Source organism: Rhinatrema bivittatum, chromosome 1 (assembly GCF_901001135.1).
Source record: "Rhinatrema bivittatum chromosome 1, aRhiBiv1.1, whole genome shotgun sequence".
NCBI classification, from domain to species: domain Eukaryota; kingdom Metazoa; phylum Chordata; class Amphibia; order Gymnophiona; family Rhinatrematidae; genus Rhinatrema; species Rhinatrema bivittatum.
Genome location: NC_042615.1, coordinates 89023252 through 89038507, shown reverse-complemented (window position 1 = coordinate 89038507; position 15256 = coordinate 89023252). Strand labels below are relative to the sequence as shown.

Genomic DNA, 15256 nt, shown 5'->3' with positions numbered 1-15256 from the left:
TGAAGATTTGATGACCTTCGGAATGAGGAAACTCACCCATAGATGAGATGTGTGCAATGTTCTCTCAACCTAGCTTGATGGACTCTCTACCTGGGTAACATCAAGCTAGGTTGAGAGAACATTGTACAAATCTCATCTTTGGGTGAGTTTCCTCACTCCGAAGGTCATCAAATCTTCACAAGAGGGCACTGTTCTGTTCGTACATCTCACTCTGCAGTCAAAGTGGCCCCTAACCCCCTACACTACTACCTAAACCTCACCTCCTATAGTAGCATAAATAGCTGCTTACTATGGTGCCACCCCCAGAGGCAGTCTCTCTCTCTCTCTCCCTCCCTCCCTCCCCACCCTAAAAATGCCCAAAATGGAATTTGTGAAACAAATCGCAATTTGTGTTATGGGCATGTCACATGACATCGTACAGCTTAATGCTAATGAAAAAGGTATAGATATTTTTGGCGATATCGTGCATTATGGCTTTGCGAACCCAGCCCACTTTTACAAAATTCCTGCCCCCGACTCTACCTCAATCCCTCCCCTTTTAAAAATTAGCATCGCATCATGTGCTATGGTGCTTTTCACATACGTTAAGGCATTTTTGCATGAAAAAAATGCATGCAAAAAATGCCTTAACGCGAGTTGATAATGACCCTATTAGACTGAGAGCCCTCTGGGGTCAGGGACATATCTACAATACCTGAACATAATCCACTTTGAAATGGCTGAAAGGCGAAATATAAATCAAATAAATAAATGTCTTCATTTGTGTAATGAAGGGGGCTGCTGATTAAGGATACCTTCCTCCACCCAGTGTGAATGACATTAGATACAACCATGAGCAAGAAAGCCCTGCTCTGATCCCAAAGGATTAATACAGTAATGTGAAGTTTGTGCGACATACAATTTACCTTTCTGTGTGAATCTCTTTTTCTTTTTTAGGTTGAGAATAGGATTTTTAACAGGTCCAAAACCTCTTATTGAGAGAATCGTTTTACATATACAGACCTCAACGATGCATACCAGCACTTTATCTCAGGCAAGTTGATGGCATAGCCAGAAAATCACTGTGTGTCTTATAATCAATAGCTTTGTGTATTCGATGGTCCTTTCGTTTCGGCAACATGCGCATATCTCACGAAACGAAAGTAGACGCACAAAACTGATGGTATGCACATATGTAGGCGGCACATACATGCGCACATACCAGCAGTTTTGTGTACCTGCCTTCCATTCGAGGGAGTTATGCACGCACTGCCAAAATGAATGGACATCCCTATTAATCAAGAACCTTCTAACAATTGTCTGTGAAAGGCACAGTACTACATAAAATTCAACAAAGAATCTTTTAAATGGGCAGGCATGATATCTAGTGATTAGTTTAAAGCAGCAGTGCCAACAAAAATGTTTGTAAATTATTCAGCTGTCATTTGAAACAGAGGATTGTTCCCTTCCTCCTTTTTCTTTCAGAGTTTCCTTTCATTTTTAGTATTGTTTGTATTTGTTGAAAGCTCTTCCTGCTGAATCCCTTCTAAGTACATGGGTCTCCTCTCGCACTCATTCGTTTCAGAACCCTGTGTGGATGTCAGGGCTGATGCATGTAAATGTGTAAATTCTGCTGCAGACCTCGGCACTGTCCTGTGAGAAGGCCAGGATGAGAGCCATGAATGCCTCATAAACAGTGGAAAAGTCAGCAAGATTTAAAAAAAAATAGGAAGCTCCATATTCAAACACATTTAGCCCGATAACTAAGAAGTTATCAGACTAAATGAAAATTTGGCCACTTATCCAGCTAAATTCTAACCTGATAACTGGTTTATCCAGCTAGAATTGGGCCAGATAAGTCCGGGGCATTCCAGAGGCGGTCCCTAACTACAGTATTTAGAGTTAGCCAGATAACTCATCCGGCTCATTCTGGTCAACCCATACGCCTGTCTTAAAGTTATCCAGCTAACTTAAGAATATCTGAGTCAGCGGCGCAGCTGAATATACAGCTGTAGTTAGTCGGATGACCTTATCTTGCTAACTAGCAGAGCTGCACAGTGACTGAATATGGACCGCTGAATGTTTGACCATAATGTTGGTAGTTCGGTAAGACTGCGGATAAGTTAGCTGGCTAATATGCATATATTTTGCACTAATTTTCAAAGCATACTTATCCCAAAATCCAAGAATTTATCCAAATGAAAAACTATATACAAAATATTCCCAAATTCACCCCAGAAAAATAACAGGACTTCAGTCAATAGAAATAAATATTCAAATATCAAAGACCGTCATATACCGAGAGACACCGAATCACTCCCATAAACAGAGTGTTATTAAAGCCTTCCCTAGGCTGCGTCTAAGAGAATAATCGTCGGCCATGGCTGCCACCACCAGACCTGGGACCAGCCAATTGAAATGCCTGCCAAAGTGAAAGTTCTAGAAGATGGAACCTGGACCATTTTTCTATTGACAGTGAGCTACATTGACCAATAGGATTGTTCCATCACTGGATGTAGAGAGATTGATGAAACACTGTAATGGTGTCGGGCGACATAATAATTGAAGATGTGCATACACTTACTTTTAAGTTAAGTGTTCTTTAATTGCAAGATAAAATAATTTTTAAAAAATGTGCATAATTTGAGATCGATGATTATATTCTTAGATGCAGCATAGGGAAGGCTGTAATAGCTCTCTTTTTATAAGTGTGATTTGGTGTCTCTCAATATCTGAAGGTCTTTGATATTTGAACATTTATTTCTATTGATCGACGTCCTGTTATTTTTCTGTGGTGAATATTGGAATATTTTGCAACTTATCCCAGCGCAATTGCATGCATACAATAGCGCCTCCTTTCATGCACAAAATTATGTTGAGAAAATGTATGCAAATACTTTTTAAAATCAGAAAGTATGCATGAGCCCCAGCCCCACTCAGACTCCATGTAAGTTACATGTGTATCAGTGGCTCAGTTTTCTAAAGGCCCATGTCTGTGTGTAAAGTACCCGGAGAAGCCCTTTTGAAAATGACCCTGATAGAAAGCACATGCCTCTATTGCAGCGAATTTGTTTAAAAAAAATAAGGTGTAAAATGTTCAGTGGAAATAGAAACATATGTGAGTAAGTTTTCTCAGAAAAACTACCCACACAAATTAGCAGGCATAAATATATTTGGGTAAATTTCCTGGGATAATTTTTAAAGTGAAAGTGTGTGCATATTTCACTTAGAAAACTTGTGTAAAGTAAATGTACACGTAGACTTTCCACTCATGTAGCCATTCTTAAAATTATCCTTAAAAGTCCCATTGAAAGCACAGAGTATCACTGAACCCAATAATTAAAAACTGCATCATTGGCAAGGTGAGGTACCCCGTGCATCCCATATGGTGCGCAGGTAGGGACTATAAAGATCTGGACAGGCAGATTGGATTGGCCGTATCTGCCGTCATACTCTATGCTTCTGCGATAGCAAAGGCAGCAAATAAATCAAGAGAAGAAAATGGTTTGAGAGATTCTTGAGTGTAAAAAAAATATGAACAGACTCTTATGTATTTTAACAACTAGCAGCAATGATCAGAGATATAACTGAGATTACAAAACACTAATTAAACATTATTTATTTATTTATTTATTTATTTATTTATTTTATTATTTTCTATACCAGCTTTCACGACCAGAGGTTGCATCAAGTCGGTTTACATTTAACAAGTTGTGCATTGAACATAGAACTAGAGGTATTGAACTGGTGCGGAAAATAGTAGTTACAATGAACGGGGAAGTTCACAACTGGGATAGGAGGAAAAAGAGAGAGGGACAGGAATATTTACATAGTAAAAACGCATTTACAGTTAATATTTACATAGTATGCTATAATGGATCTGTGTCTCGAGGACGTCGAGGGCTAAGTGAAATCAAAGAAGTGGTAGACTATTGGTGAGGAGGGGTTTACACTAGGATGAGGGAAGAGGAAGGATGGGGGCGACAATATGTGGTTGAAAGGGAACCTGGATCAAACATCTGTGGTATGGTTCCTTTCCCCTTCAAAAATGCATCCTCTGCTCCCTCTCTGTTTATATTTTTTTCCAAGAATTCATTTCCCTTTCCTTATGTACCAATGTACTAGTGAACCATGGCACATGGGGTAGTTTTTGAGGGATCTTAATAATTTTCACAGGGGGAACTTTATCAATAACCTAGAGTATGTTTTACCGCATCCCATTCTAAACTATTTGGCATCAATCATGCCACGTGATTGGTGCCGTACAACTGAAGAATTCGTAGTTCCTAGATTTATTTATTTAAGAAATTTCTAGGGCGCCACTCACTATTTCTTGGTGATTACAATACAACGTTCATAATCTTAAAATCAGAAATATTAATAAAACATTAGATAAGTATACAAATGTCTTCCTTTGCTCCTCTACAAACATGCCAAAGTGGAAAATACTATTGAGTAGATTTTAAAAGGGCCGCGTGTGTGCCCATAAACGTGCATATCTTGCTGCGCGCAGAGATTCACGCTATTTTATAAAGTATACACGTAGGTTATAAAATACTCTTCACATACATATGTATGCAGCTTTACATACATATCTTACGCACGCTGAGAGAGAGATTCTATAATGCTCAGCCTGACACTCAGTGTATGGACAATTGTAAGGGGGCACTTAGATTCAGGGTGAGTTTTCAGGAGGTGGATGGGGGTGGGGGATTACAGATATTTTCATAGTAAAATTGACATCAGTAAAGAATTATAAGCCTTATAAGTGATGAAAACTCTAACAAGAGGAGTTGATTTGTACACTGCAGTCTCTGCTAGCTGCATTGTACAAATCAATTCCTTTCATCACTTAGAAGGTCTACGTATGCCCTTCCTGGCTATTTATGTTATGCGAGCCATCCACGGCAGACCTGCGGCACGGCCCCCTCACCTTTCTACAGTGACTCCAGCTCCTGGTTCCTCCTCGCTGGCGGCAGTGGGCTGTCAGCTCCGTCCTCGGGCCTGCCCCGGTGCCTCCGGTCCTGCTGCAGTCCCCTGCGTTCCCGGTCCAGCCACCACATCCATTGCTTCTCATTGGGCCTCTCCACCTGGCCCGCGGAGAGACGCTGCTACTCGGCGCCACGCTCCTCCCTAGGCGCACACACGCATCACCGATGTTTAAGTAGTGACCGCAGCAGGAACCTAGCCGCGGCCCCGAATGATGAAGTCACCAGAGCTTCAGTATTTAAGCACAGGCTCCCCTCCCTAGCTTTGCCTATGCAACAGGTCTCCTTGCTAGTCGAGTATTCGTTGCCTCCTAGAGATTCGTCTCACTCCTGCATTCCTGTTCCTGGTTCCTGTCTCCTTGTTTCTGTCCTGCTTCATATCTCAGATTACCTACTCGGACTTTGACTCTGCTTTGTCTGACCTCGCCATTGACTCTCTCCAAGCCCGGACCTCTGCTTCGCTTGACCATGCGATTGACTCTCTGCAAGCCCAGACCCTTGCTTCGCCTGACTACGCTATTGCCTATCTCCAACCCAGACCTCTGCTTCGCCTGACTACGCATTGCCTGTCTCCAGACCCAGAATCCTGCTTTGTTTGACTACGCTTGACTTTCTCCGTGATCAGACCTCAGCCTTGCTTGCCACTGCCTCTGGAATGCCGCCAGCCCTGACTCAAGCCTGTTCCTTGACACCTCTTCAGCTTACTTCCTGGATTTGGTCTATTCAGGCTCCGACCTGCTCTTGCTCAGGCACCCCCTGTCTGCCTTCGTTCTTTTGGCGCCCGAGTCTCCGGGACACTATCCTGTCCAGTGTAAGACTGTACCATCTCTCACCTGCTGTCTCTGGGCTGAACCCAATCTCTACATCTAAGTCCAGCCGGCCCTGGCACCCAAAGGCTCAACCCACGGGAAACGAGGGCTGGTATTGGTGAAGCTCCAGTTGGCCTCTGTCCATCAGCCCACTCCTCCTGCCGACGGTGGGGACCTGTAAGTCAACCCCCACCTCGGCCCAAGGGTCCACCTCTGATGCAACAATTTAAAATTCGCTTAGCTCCCGTGCGGCTCAATTACTTGCATATGTGGCTGTTTTTTTGCGCACACGTTTTTTAAAATCTTTCTCTGTATATTTAAAATTAATTCTGTTGCATCCTTTTCATTACAAATCCTCCATTGCTAGAAATACTCTCTACTTTTTATCAGTAACATAATCTGACCCAGCCTCAACCTGATTCACTTAAAAACATTAAAACCATGAATACACGACTCCCGAACTGTATATGTGGATATATTATCTAAACGTAGCAAATGCTTGCTCAAAAAAGAATAGGTTGACAAGTTTTCTAAACTCAGTAAAGACAGTTCTGCTTTGACAATATCTGGAAGAATATTCCAGATTGTTGGCTCTTGAATATAAAATAGGCACTTTCTGAATTTGTTCAGCCTTAAATGATGAAACAGAGCAAATTGCAAGACTCAGATGGCAAACTACTAACTGGCTGATATAATTTTAAAGCTACATTAAAAGTAGGAGGTGCTAGATCACGAACTCCTTTATAGACTAGCATCGTTATTTTAAATTTAATATGCCAAATTATGTGAAGCCAGTGAAGTCTAACCAAAATGGGAGTTTTATATCCAAAATGATCCCCAGATTGCGAACCCTAGAAACAGTAGGAATGGTGATATCATCTACAAGCACCTCTTTAGAGATCTGCTCCAAAGGAATTCTGACAAGGTTAAGAATGTCAGTTTTCTTTAAGTTCAATAATCTATTCTCCACCAGCCACATGGAGACTCGATTGATGGCATCAGAAAATGAGCCCTGTATCAGGTCAAAGAACTGGATGTCCTCAGCATAAAGTATAAAACCTATAAAGCCATGATCAGCCATGATTTTACATACATTTATTTATTTATTTGGTTTTCTATACCGACATTCAATTCGGAGTATCACAACAGTTTACATTGAACAGAATTGTCATCAAAATATACTTTTGAGGACAGAATACAATGAAACAGTTAAAACTTTAAATAAGAAATTAAAATATCAAAGTAGATACAACTTAGATTAAAAATAGACCTATATAAAACAGGAACCTGTTGTACTAAAACATTCTAAGCACCTAAAGAAAAAAGGAAAATTATAGAATGGGGATGTTACACGTTAAATTTGTTGAGGGAAAGCTTTAAAAAATAACCACGTTTTAAGGCTTTTTCTAAAGGAAGATGTAGAGGGGTCCATTCTTAGAGGAGCAGGTAGAGAGTTCCATAAATTAGGACCAATTATAGAAGCAGCCCGGTTCCTAGTGGATGTTTTGTGAATTTTTTTGTTGGAAGGAATAGGCACAATGTAAAGATTAAAAGCAAGGCTGACAAGGCAGAACCTTGTGGGACACCAGCCTTAATTGAAAAAACAGAGGACTTGCAGCTACCATTCACAATTTCTTGGGTTCGACCAGTTAGGAAAGATCGGAACCATTTCAACACAGTATCACCAGTTCCATTTGGTTAAGTTGTTCCAGCAACAATGCATGGTCAACAATAGTAAAAGCAGTTGTCAGGTCCAGGGGTACCTGGCCCTGATCCAAAACCCCTATGAAAAATGTCAGCTAATGACAGCAACAAGTTTTCCATTATATGAGCAGGTCTAAATCCATATTGATGGGGATTTAAAATCTCATTATTATCCACAAAAACGTCAAGTTGAGTTACAACTACATGTTCTAAGATCTTTGTAAAAAAAAAAAAAAAAAGTAGGTTAAGATTGGTAGATAATTATTAAAATCATCGACGTTAAAATGGGCTTGTTTTAAGGTCGGCTTTAATGATGCTCTTTTTAAAGCATTGATACATGTCCCTCAGAGAGGGAAAAATTAATAAAAACTGTGAGGAAATCTGCCAGATCATCTCTCAATAGTTTAAACGAAACATTAGAGTAATCAGACATAAGACAAAAATTGACCTTCAGATTAACAATAATATCCAGCATCTCTCTTCTTGAGATCTCCTGGAAAGTCCCCCAAAAACAGGAGCATCAGTGTCATCCAATACACTATATAGATTCTGTGCTATCGGAAATTGCCTCAGAAGATTATCAACTTTATCATGAAAAAACTGGCCTATTTGCTCAACTTCCAGCACTGATTTGTTTGCTTCTTTTAAAGGCGCTAGGCTAGATGGCATCGACTTCACAATGTGATATAATTCTTTGTAATGATTATCAGCTCTTTGTATATAAGTAGAAAAACATGAATGTTCCATTGAATCAGCCTTCTGTCTATAAAGGTCCAATTCAACCAAATATTTATCCTTATTATTATCATTAGGAATTTTTTAACCAATTATGCTCCAAACTCTTTAGATGCTGCTTTTCAACCACTAACTCTTTGGTGCAAATATAAAGGTATAATAATATAAGAGGGAAGCTCCTCATGTATTTTGCACAACTTGGGGTAGATTTTAATAGATGCGCGAGCGTGTCCATGTACGCGCGCTACCCGGCGCTCACACATGGACTTGTGATTTTATATCATGCGTGCGCAGGCACGCGCATGTTATAAAATCGGGGGTCGGCGTGCGCAAGGAGCCGCGCTGCCTTCCCCCATTCCCTCCCCCCTAGCCTGACCTTCCCACCCCTTCCCCTAACCTTTCCTCCCCCTAGCCCTACTCTAACATCCCCTGACCTTTGTCTTACCTTTTGCGCCTGCATCCGGGCAGGCACAAGTTGCGTGTGCTGACAGCCTGCTGGCACGCGATCCTCCGACACAGCAGCGTATGGCTGCTATGAAGGAGGCCTGTGGCCCTGCCCCCGGACCACCCTGTCCACGCCCCCTACTGCCCCTTTTTGCGAGCCCCGGGACTTGCACACGTCCCGGGGCTTTATGCGTGTCCCTGGGCCTTTTTAAAATAGGCCCGGTGCGCGTAGGGCTTTTAAAATCCGGCCCCTTATGTTTACATATTTTCTATGTTCCCCAAAGAGCTTTGGCCAGTTGTCTATATGGGGTAACTCAACTCCTTAGAGGTAGATATACAGCAAGGGGTGGAGGGGTTTAAAAACAAAGATTTGTCTAGGTAATTCTGGAAGTCACCTGAACAAATTTTCTGAATATCAACTTCTTAGATAGCAAATGTGCTGCTTTTTAACTTAGAGCCCATAATTAGGGTATTTTTTAGTTTTTAATATTTATAACTAGCCCTTTTTTACATTCTGTTCTCAGAACAGGATACAAAAAAATCATAAATGCATAAAACAACTAATACAAACTATAAGTAATACTAACATCATAAGAAATAACATTCATAAACAATCCTAATAATGGTAATGATAGTATTTATTGTATTAATAATTTATCTTCAAAAGTTCCAATAAGGAACAAAATTAATATATGATAAATAGTAAACTAATAAATAATCCTAATTACTATGGAGCGATTTTCAAATAGCCCACCTAGGTACTGAATACATGAGGATTTTAAAAGTGCATACTAATTTTCAAAAAGAGATTACCTGGGTCGTTTCTCTTTGAAGATTTGCTAATGTAAGGAACATGCACTAAAAGCATCCACAAATTTTGCATGTGTTATTTGTGTGATAGGGTAAAATAGCACACACACTTTTGAGAATCCCATGTACATTCATCATTTTGCTCCCTGATCTGAATACACACACATGCACATACCCCGGGAATGCCTCTTTTTAATCTGGCTAAAAGTACACATACTATAGAAGCCCGTGCATATTTTTAGCTGAACAGATGGGGCAGTGTTTCAAAGAAGGCTGTTTATTCAGCTCAGTTACTGTTTAACTGGTTAAATAGCATTGAAAATCGCCCTCCACAGCCTTAGGCTATAAATCTGTATATGTTCTCTCTTTCAGGTAATGCTATCACAGCTCCTTCACCAGTGGGGAGAGAAAGGATTCCTGATGCACGTAGACAGGTAGTTGACTGAGCTTAGTATATTTCATTACTAAAGAGTTTTCTCCCATTACAGAATGAAATCCATCGCCAGTAGCAGAAGGAAAGGTGATCCAGAAAGAGTGGCCTAGTGGCTAGAGCAATTGGCTAATAACCAGCGAAACCAAATTCCGCTATCTCACACTGAGGAGTGAATTTTCAAGAGTTAGATGCATGAAAGTAGCATATAACATAGCAATTTTCAAAAGCACATTTACAAGTGTAAATCCTTTTGAAAATTACTTCCAGGGATGGTGACTTTCAAACCTGTGCACACGCACTCTTTGTTGCATGAGTGTCAGCACACTCTCAGATACGTGCCCATTTTATAACTTGCCCGCATTTTAGAAAATAGGCTGACCACGTGCATATGTGCGCCCGGTTTTAAGTGGGTGCGCCCCTATACATGTAAATCCCACTTCTACCATGTAAGTCATGAAATTTTAAAAGGGGCATGCGACCATCCCATTGCCAGTTTCACCAGTTCACCTACCGTGTTTCCCCGAAAATAAGACATCCCCCAAAAATAAGACCTAGTAGGGATTTAGCCGAATTCTTAAATATAAGACCTCCCCCGAAAGTAAGACATCCCTTGTAAACAGGGGCGGATTGACCTATCGGGGGATCAGGCTTCCCCCGGTGGGCCGGTCAATCCTGTGACGTCATTTTTTATTTATTTTTTTTTTTTTTAAAAATAAAGTTTCCAAAGTATTAGGAGCAGATGCGAGCAGTGGTATCCGGAGGGGAGCCGATGCGCCCAGGCGCAAGGAGGCTCATGCGGCCGCTGAGCCTCCTTGCCCGAAGAAAAAGATCGCGTTCAAATGCACTGATGCTCTTTCTCCTTCCTGCCTGTGCGGCCCCGGAAGTAAACGTTGCCAGAGCCGCATGGGCAGGAAGGAGAAAGAGCATCAGCGCGTGAAGAAGAGGAGCCGCCGCGGGCTGCTGCGAATCCCAAGTCGCAGCGGCCCAAGAAGAGGAAGAGGCCCGGTAGCGAGGAAGAGGCCCGAGAAGTTCAGGGCCGCTGCAGAGCCCATCCTGCAGCGACCCGCGAAGAGGAGGCCTGCAGTGGTATCCGGAGGGGAGCCGATGCGCCCGGGCGCAAGGAGGCTCATGCGGCCGCTGAGCCTCCTTGCCCGAAGAAAAAGATTGCGTGCAAACGCACTGATGCTCTTCCTCCTTTCTGCCTGTGCGGCCCGGAAGTAAACGTTGCCGGAGCCGCATGGGCAGGAAGCAGAAAGAGCATCAGCGCGTGAAGAAGAGGAGCCGCCGCGGGCTGCTGCGAATCCCAAGTCGCAGCGGCCCAAGAAGAGGAAGAGGCCCGAGAAGTTCAGGGCCGCTGCAGAGCCGATCCTGCGGCGACCCGCGAAGAGGAGGCCCAGAGGTGAGAGAGAGGCTGAGGGTCTGTAGAGGGTGCGTGCGTGTATGAGATGAGTTGAGAGATTGTGTGTGAGAGTGAGGATCTGAATGTTTGCAGAGGCAGCATGTGAGAGCCTCTGTGTGTGTGTGTGTGAGAGAGACAGCGTGTGACGGTGAGAGCCTATGCTTGAGCAAGACAGCATGTGGGAGTGAGAGAGAGCCTGTGTGTGTGAGCGTCAGACAGCATGAGCCAGTGAGAGACTGTGTGTGTGTGAGAGAAATGCATGTGAGAATGAGAACCTGACTGTGTTTGAGGGAAGAAGACGGAGAGAAAAGAAATACGGAAGAAAAAAGGACAATATAAAAGGAATTGGCAAAAAAATAAGAAAGGGAAGGTGGAAAAAAAAAAAGCCTGTGACCAACCGATTAGAAAACTAACATCAGCCAGCAAAGGTAAAAAAAAAAATAAAAATTACTTTTTAGTGATTGGCACATGTGATCTTTGGGAATGTGCAAGAATAGCACTTTCTCTATGCAGATCTCACAATGTACGAGATCAGCATGGAGGAAGTGGAAGCCCACGGGGCCTGCACAGAGGAGGCAGCAGAATGGGCTTCAGTGTCAGTAGCAGCAATCGGCGCCTCCCCAATAGCCAAGTGGCAGCAGTGACAGTGGCAGCAAGATTACAGACATCTGGGGATGGTGGCAGTACCAGTCGGGGGACCCCTTCCAAGCAGTGTGCAGAGGTTCAAAAGCAGCAGAGTCAGCCCAAGCTGACTACCATGAATGCTGCACACTCTTACCTCTCTCTGACAGCACACTGGTGAGGCATGGCTGACGCAGGGGCAGCCAGCAGCTCAACGGTATTAGACATCCCCTGAAAATAAGGCCTAGTGCATCTTTGGTACCAAAAATTAATATAAGACACTGTCTTATTTTCGGGGAAACAGGGTAGTTTACAACTAGTTCCTCCAAACCCCCCTGGTTTGATAGTCTACATTCCCCCCCAGTTTCCTCAGACCTTAAACCCCTGAAAAATGGCTCCCTCTATTTTATAACTTACTCCTCGTCCCTAGCAGAAGTAAACTTACGCCCCACTAGACCTGGGCATTCACCCAGGCGGGTAAGTATTTACATACACAACTCTTGGCCATGCCCCAAAATGCCCATGCCCCACCTAGACCACGCCCTCGCCCCTTTTTGAAAACGTTTGAGATGTGCACGCAGCGGGAGATATGCGCACATCTGGACGGATTTTAAAATCTGGTGGGCGCACGCTAACCCAACTTGTGTGCGTATCTTCCAATTTTGGTGCACGCTGGGCTTTTAAAATTCACCTCTTAGATTTTAAGCTTTTCATCTTTAATTCTAAGCAAATTTTAAAAATGCTCTAAGTCGCCTTGCGCTCTATGGGGAAAGGCATGCTAATAATCAGAATTAAAGTAAATTACTCATGAAATGACTTTACAAATAACTTTTTCAGAGTTCCTCTGTTTAATTTATCTTTGCCATCTTTCCTTATATTGCCAACTTTATTCTGATGCTTTGCATCCATCGGCCTATAAAAACCCTTACCATATTCCAAAGTCATCGCTCTCTACCCTGAGACAGGAACTGAAAATGAGGTTGACTGGGAGGCTGAGAGCATGGCGCCAAGTTTCAAACTTACTTTTAAAAAGTCCCAGCACAGGGATCTCCTGTCAGTGAGAGAGAGTTACAATTAGGGCAGGTAAAAGACGATGTTAGTGAAAAGTGAGCAGAGGCACAGACTGTCAACTCTCTCAGAAAGGGCTTAAAAGTATCCTAATATACCACCCAAATTAGGGAAAAGAGTGCTAAGATACAATATTGTGGACAAATAGGTGTGAATGGATAGTATGAATGAGATTTTATTTTTTATTATTATTGGGGGAAAAGTAAGAGAGACTATCTAAAAGTAATTAGAATTCAGACACATGTATTACTCCTGTTCATTTTTAGAGTATGAAAGACTGGTGATGTGAACTTAAAAGATGTGAAATTTGAAAACTTTAGCAGAGATCACTTCTGTATAATCCATTACCGAGAGACCCCCTTGTAAGTCACTGGGGAAGCATTTATATTCTGCTTTTGAAAGGAGACCAATATCTTCCCTAAATTGCTTAATTGCAGACTTTAATGAAAGTCTCCCCACGATAAGTGAAGGAACAAAATCCAGCAATGACCCTGTTTTGCACACCTTTGCCAGCTAGATAGAAAACAGAAAACGTCTGATGATATGTGCCTTAAAGGAAGACAAATTATTTTAAAGAAACTATTTCTGCCTCATACTCCTTGATAAAAATCTGAAAACTTTCACACAACTTCCTTAAAAAAAAAAAAAAAGAAAAGAAAAGTCAGTGAAGTAAAAATAAATAGGATGTGCATTCATTTTCAACGAAATAGACAATTTTGTTACCATTGTCTATTTCATCTTGTTTCGGGAGTGTCCTGAAACAAAAAAAAATATGACAAAATTTCATGAAAATTAGTATTTCGTGCTAGTGCGCACTAACTATAGTTTTCCTGTTTACGGGCTTAATGTGCACTAATGGGACTTTGGTGCGCACTAACTAGATGTTAGTGCACATTACTTTCCGTTAGTGCGCATTACCTAGTTTTCCTAATTTCAGAGTTAGTGTACACTAATAGGGCATAAGGTGCACTAACTGGATGTTAGCGCGAGCTAAGGGCTGGATTTTAAGAGATCTACGCGCGTAAATCGTCTTACGCGTGCCGGGCCTATTTTATAAAGGTCCAGTGATGCGCATAAAGCACCAGGTCGCGACTAAGTCCCGGGGCTTGCAGAAAGGGGTGGTCCGGGGGCGAGGCGTGGGTGGGGCAGGGTGGTCAGGAGTGGGCCAGAGGCCTCCGACACAGCGGCCATTTGCTGCTGTGTCGGAGGATTGCATGCCAGCAGCCTGCTGGTGCGCACAAACTGCTTCTGCCTCCAGGCAGGTGCAAAAGGTTTGATAAAAATTTTGAAGGGGGTTAGAGAAGGGCTAGGAGAGGAAAGGTTAGGGGGAAAGGAAGTTCCCTTCCAGGCCGCTCCGATTTGGCAGTGGTCTGGGGGGGAAACGGGGGAAGCTCGCGGGCGTCGGCACGCGCAAGGTGCACCCCCTTGCGCGTGCCGACTCCCAATTTTATAACTTGTGCGCGCAAGTTATAAAATCTGGCGCACACGTACGTCCGCGCGCAGGTCTTAAAATCTACCCCTAACTGAACAAAAAAATGTTACCAATAAGTTTAAAAGTGTCAATTGGGGAGCAGTTCGTTAGCAAGAGGAATGGTTCTGCATTCCCATTGGCTGTCTCCTTAGTTACTTGTTTGTACTTTTAAAGAGACAATACCACAGCACATCATGGCATATATCTGTTGAAAAGTGGCTTTGACACACTCATAACCATAACCTTTTTGTGAAAGTAACTAAGGAGGCAGCCAGTGGGAATGCAGGACCATAACTCTAGCTAATGAACTGCTCCCCAATTGACACTCTTTAACTTATTGGTAACATTTTTTGTTAGTACGCTCTAAGTCCCGTTAGTGCACACTAAGCCTGAAATTAGGAAAACTAGTTAGTGCGCACTAACTTCGAAATTAGGGAAACCCGAAATAAACACCTCCCAAACCATTTTAAAAAAGAAATTTGACAGATAATGACCCGAAACAAAAACAACACGAAAGAAAAATCAGTGCACATCCCTGAAAATAAACAACATAGGAAAGACATCCTGTTATTATTAGTAAAGGAACAGAAAAAAAATCTTTAAACTTTCTCACACTGAAACTGAGAAACTCTTCTGAGAAGCTGAAATGTCATTAAGATATCTTTATGTATCTTTATTGGTAGTTATATATCTCAATATACCAGAGCCCAAGGCACTGTGCAAAAAAGAAAAACAAAACATACAAAATTAAAAATAAGCAATATACAACAGAACAAAATACTAACAATCCCCCAT

General features: G+C 42.3%; 1 protein-coding gene across 3 annotated transcripts in view; it reads left to right on the top strand.

Annotated features, from left to right (window-relative positions):
- The window catches only part of AADAT (aminoadipate aminotransferase), a 146828-nt gene that overhangs the window by 90579 nt on the left and 40993 nt on the right, over positions 1–15256 (top strand). For all 3 annotated transcript variants that reach the window (XM_029575044.1, XM_029575132.1, XM_029575215.1), the window contains exons 9-10: positions 937–1033; positions 9842–9903. In XM_029575044.1, coding sequence (XP_029430904.1) covers positions 937–1033; positions 9842–9903 — 159 coding nt within the window. The remainder of the gene's footprint in view (positions 1–936; positions 1034–9841; positions 9904–15256) is intronic.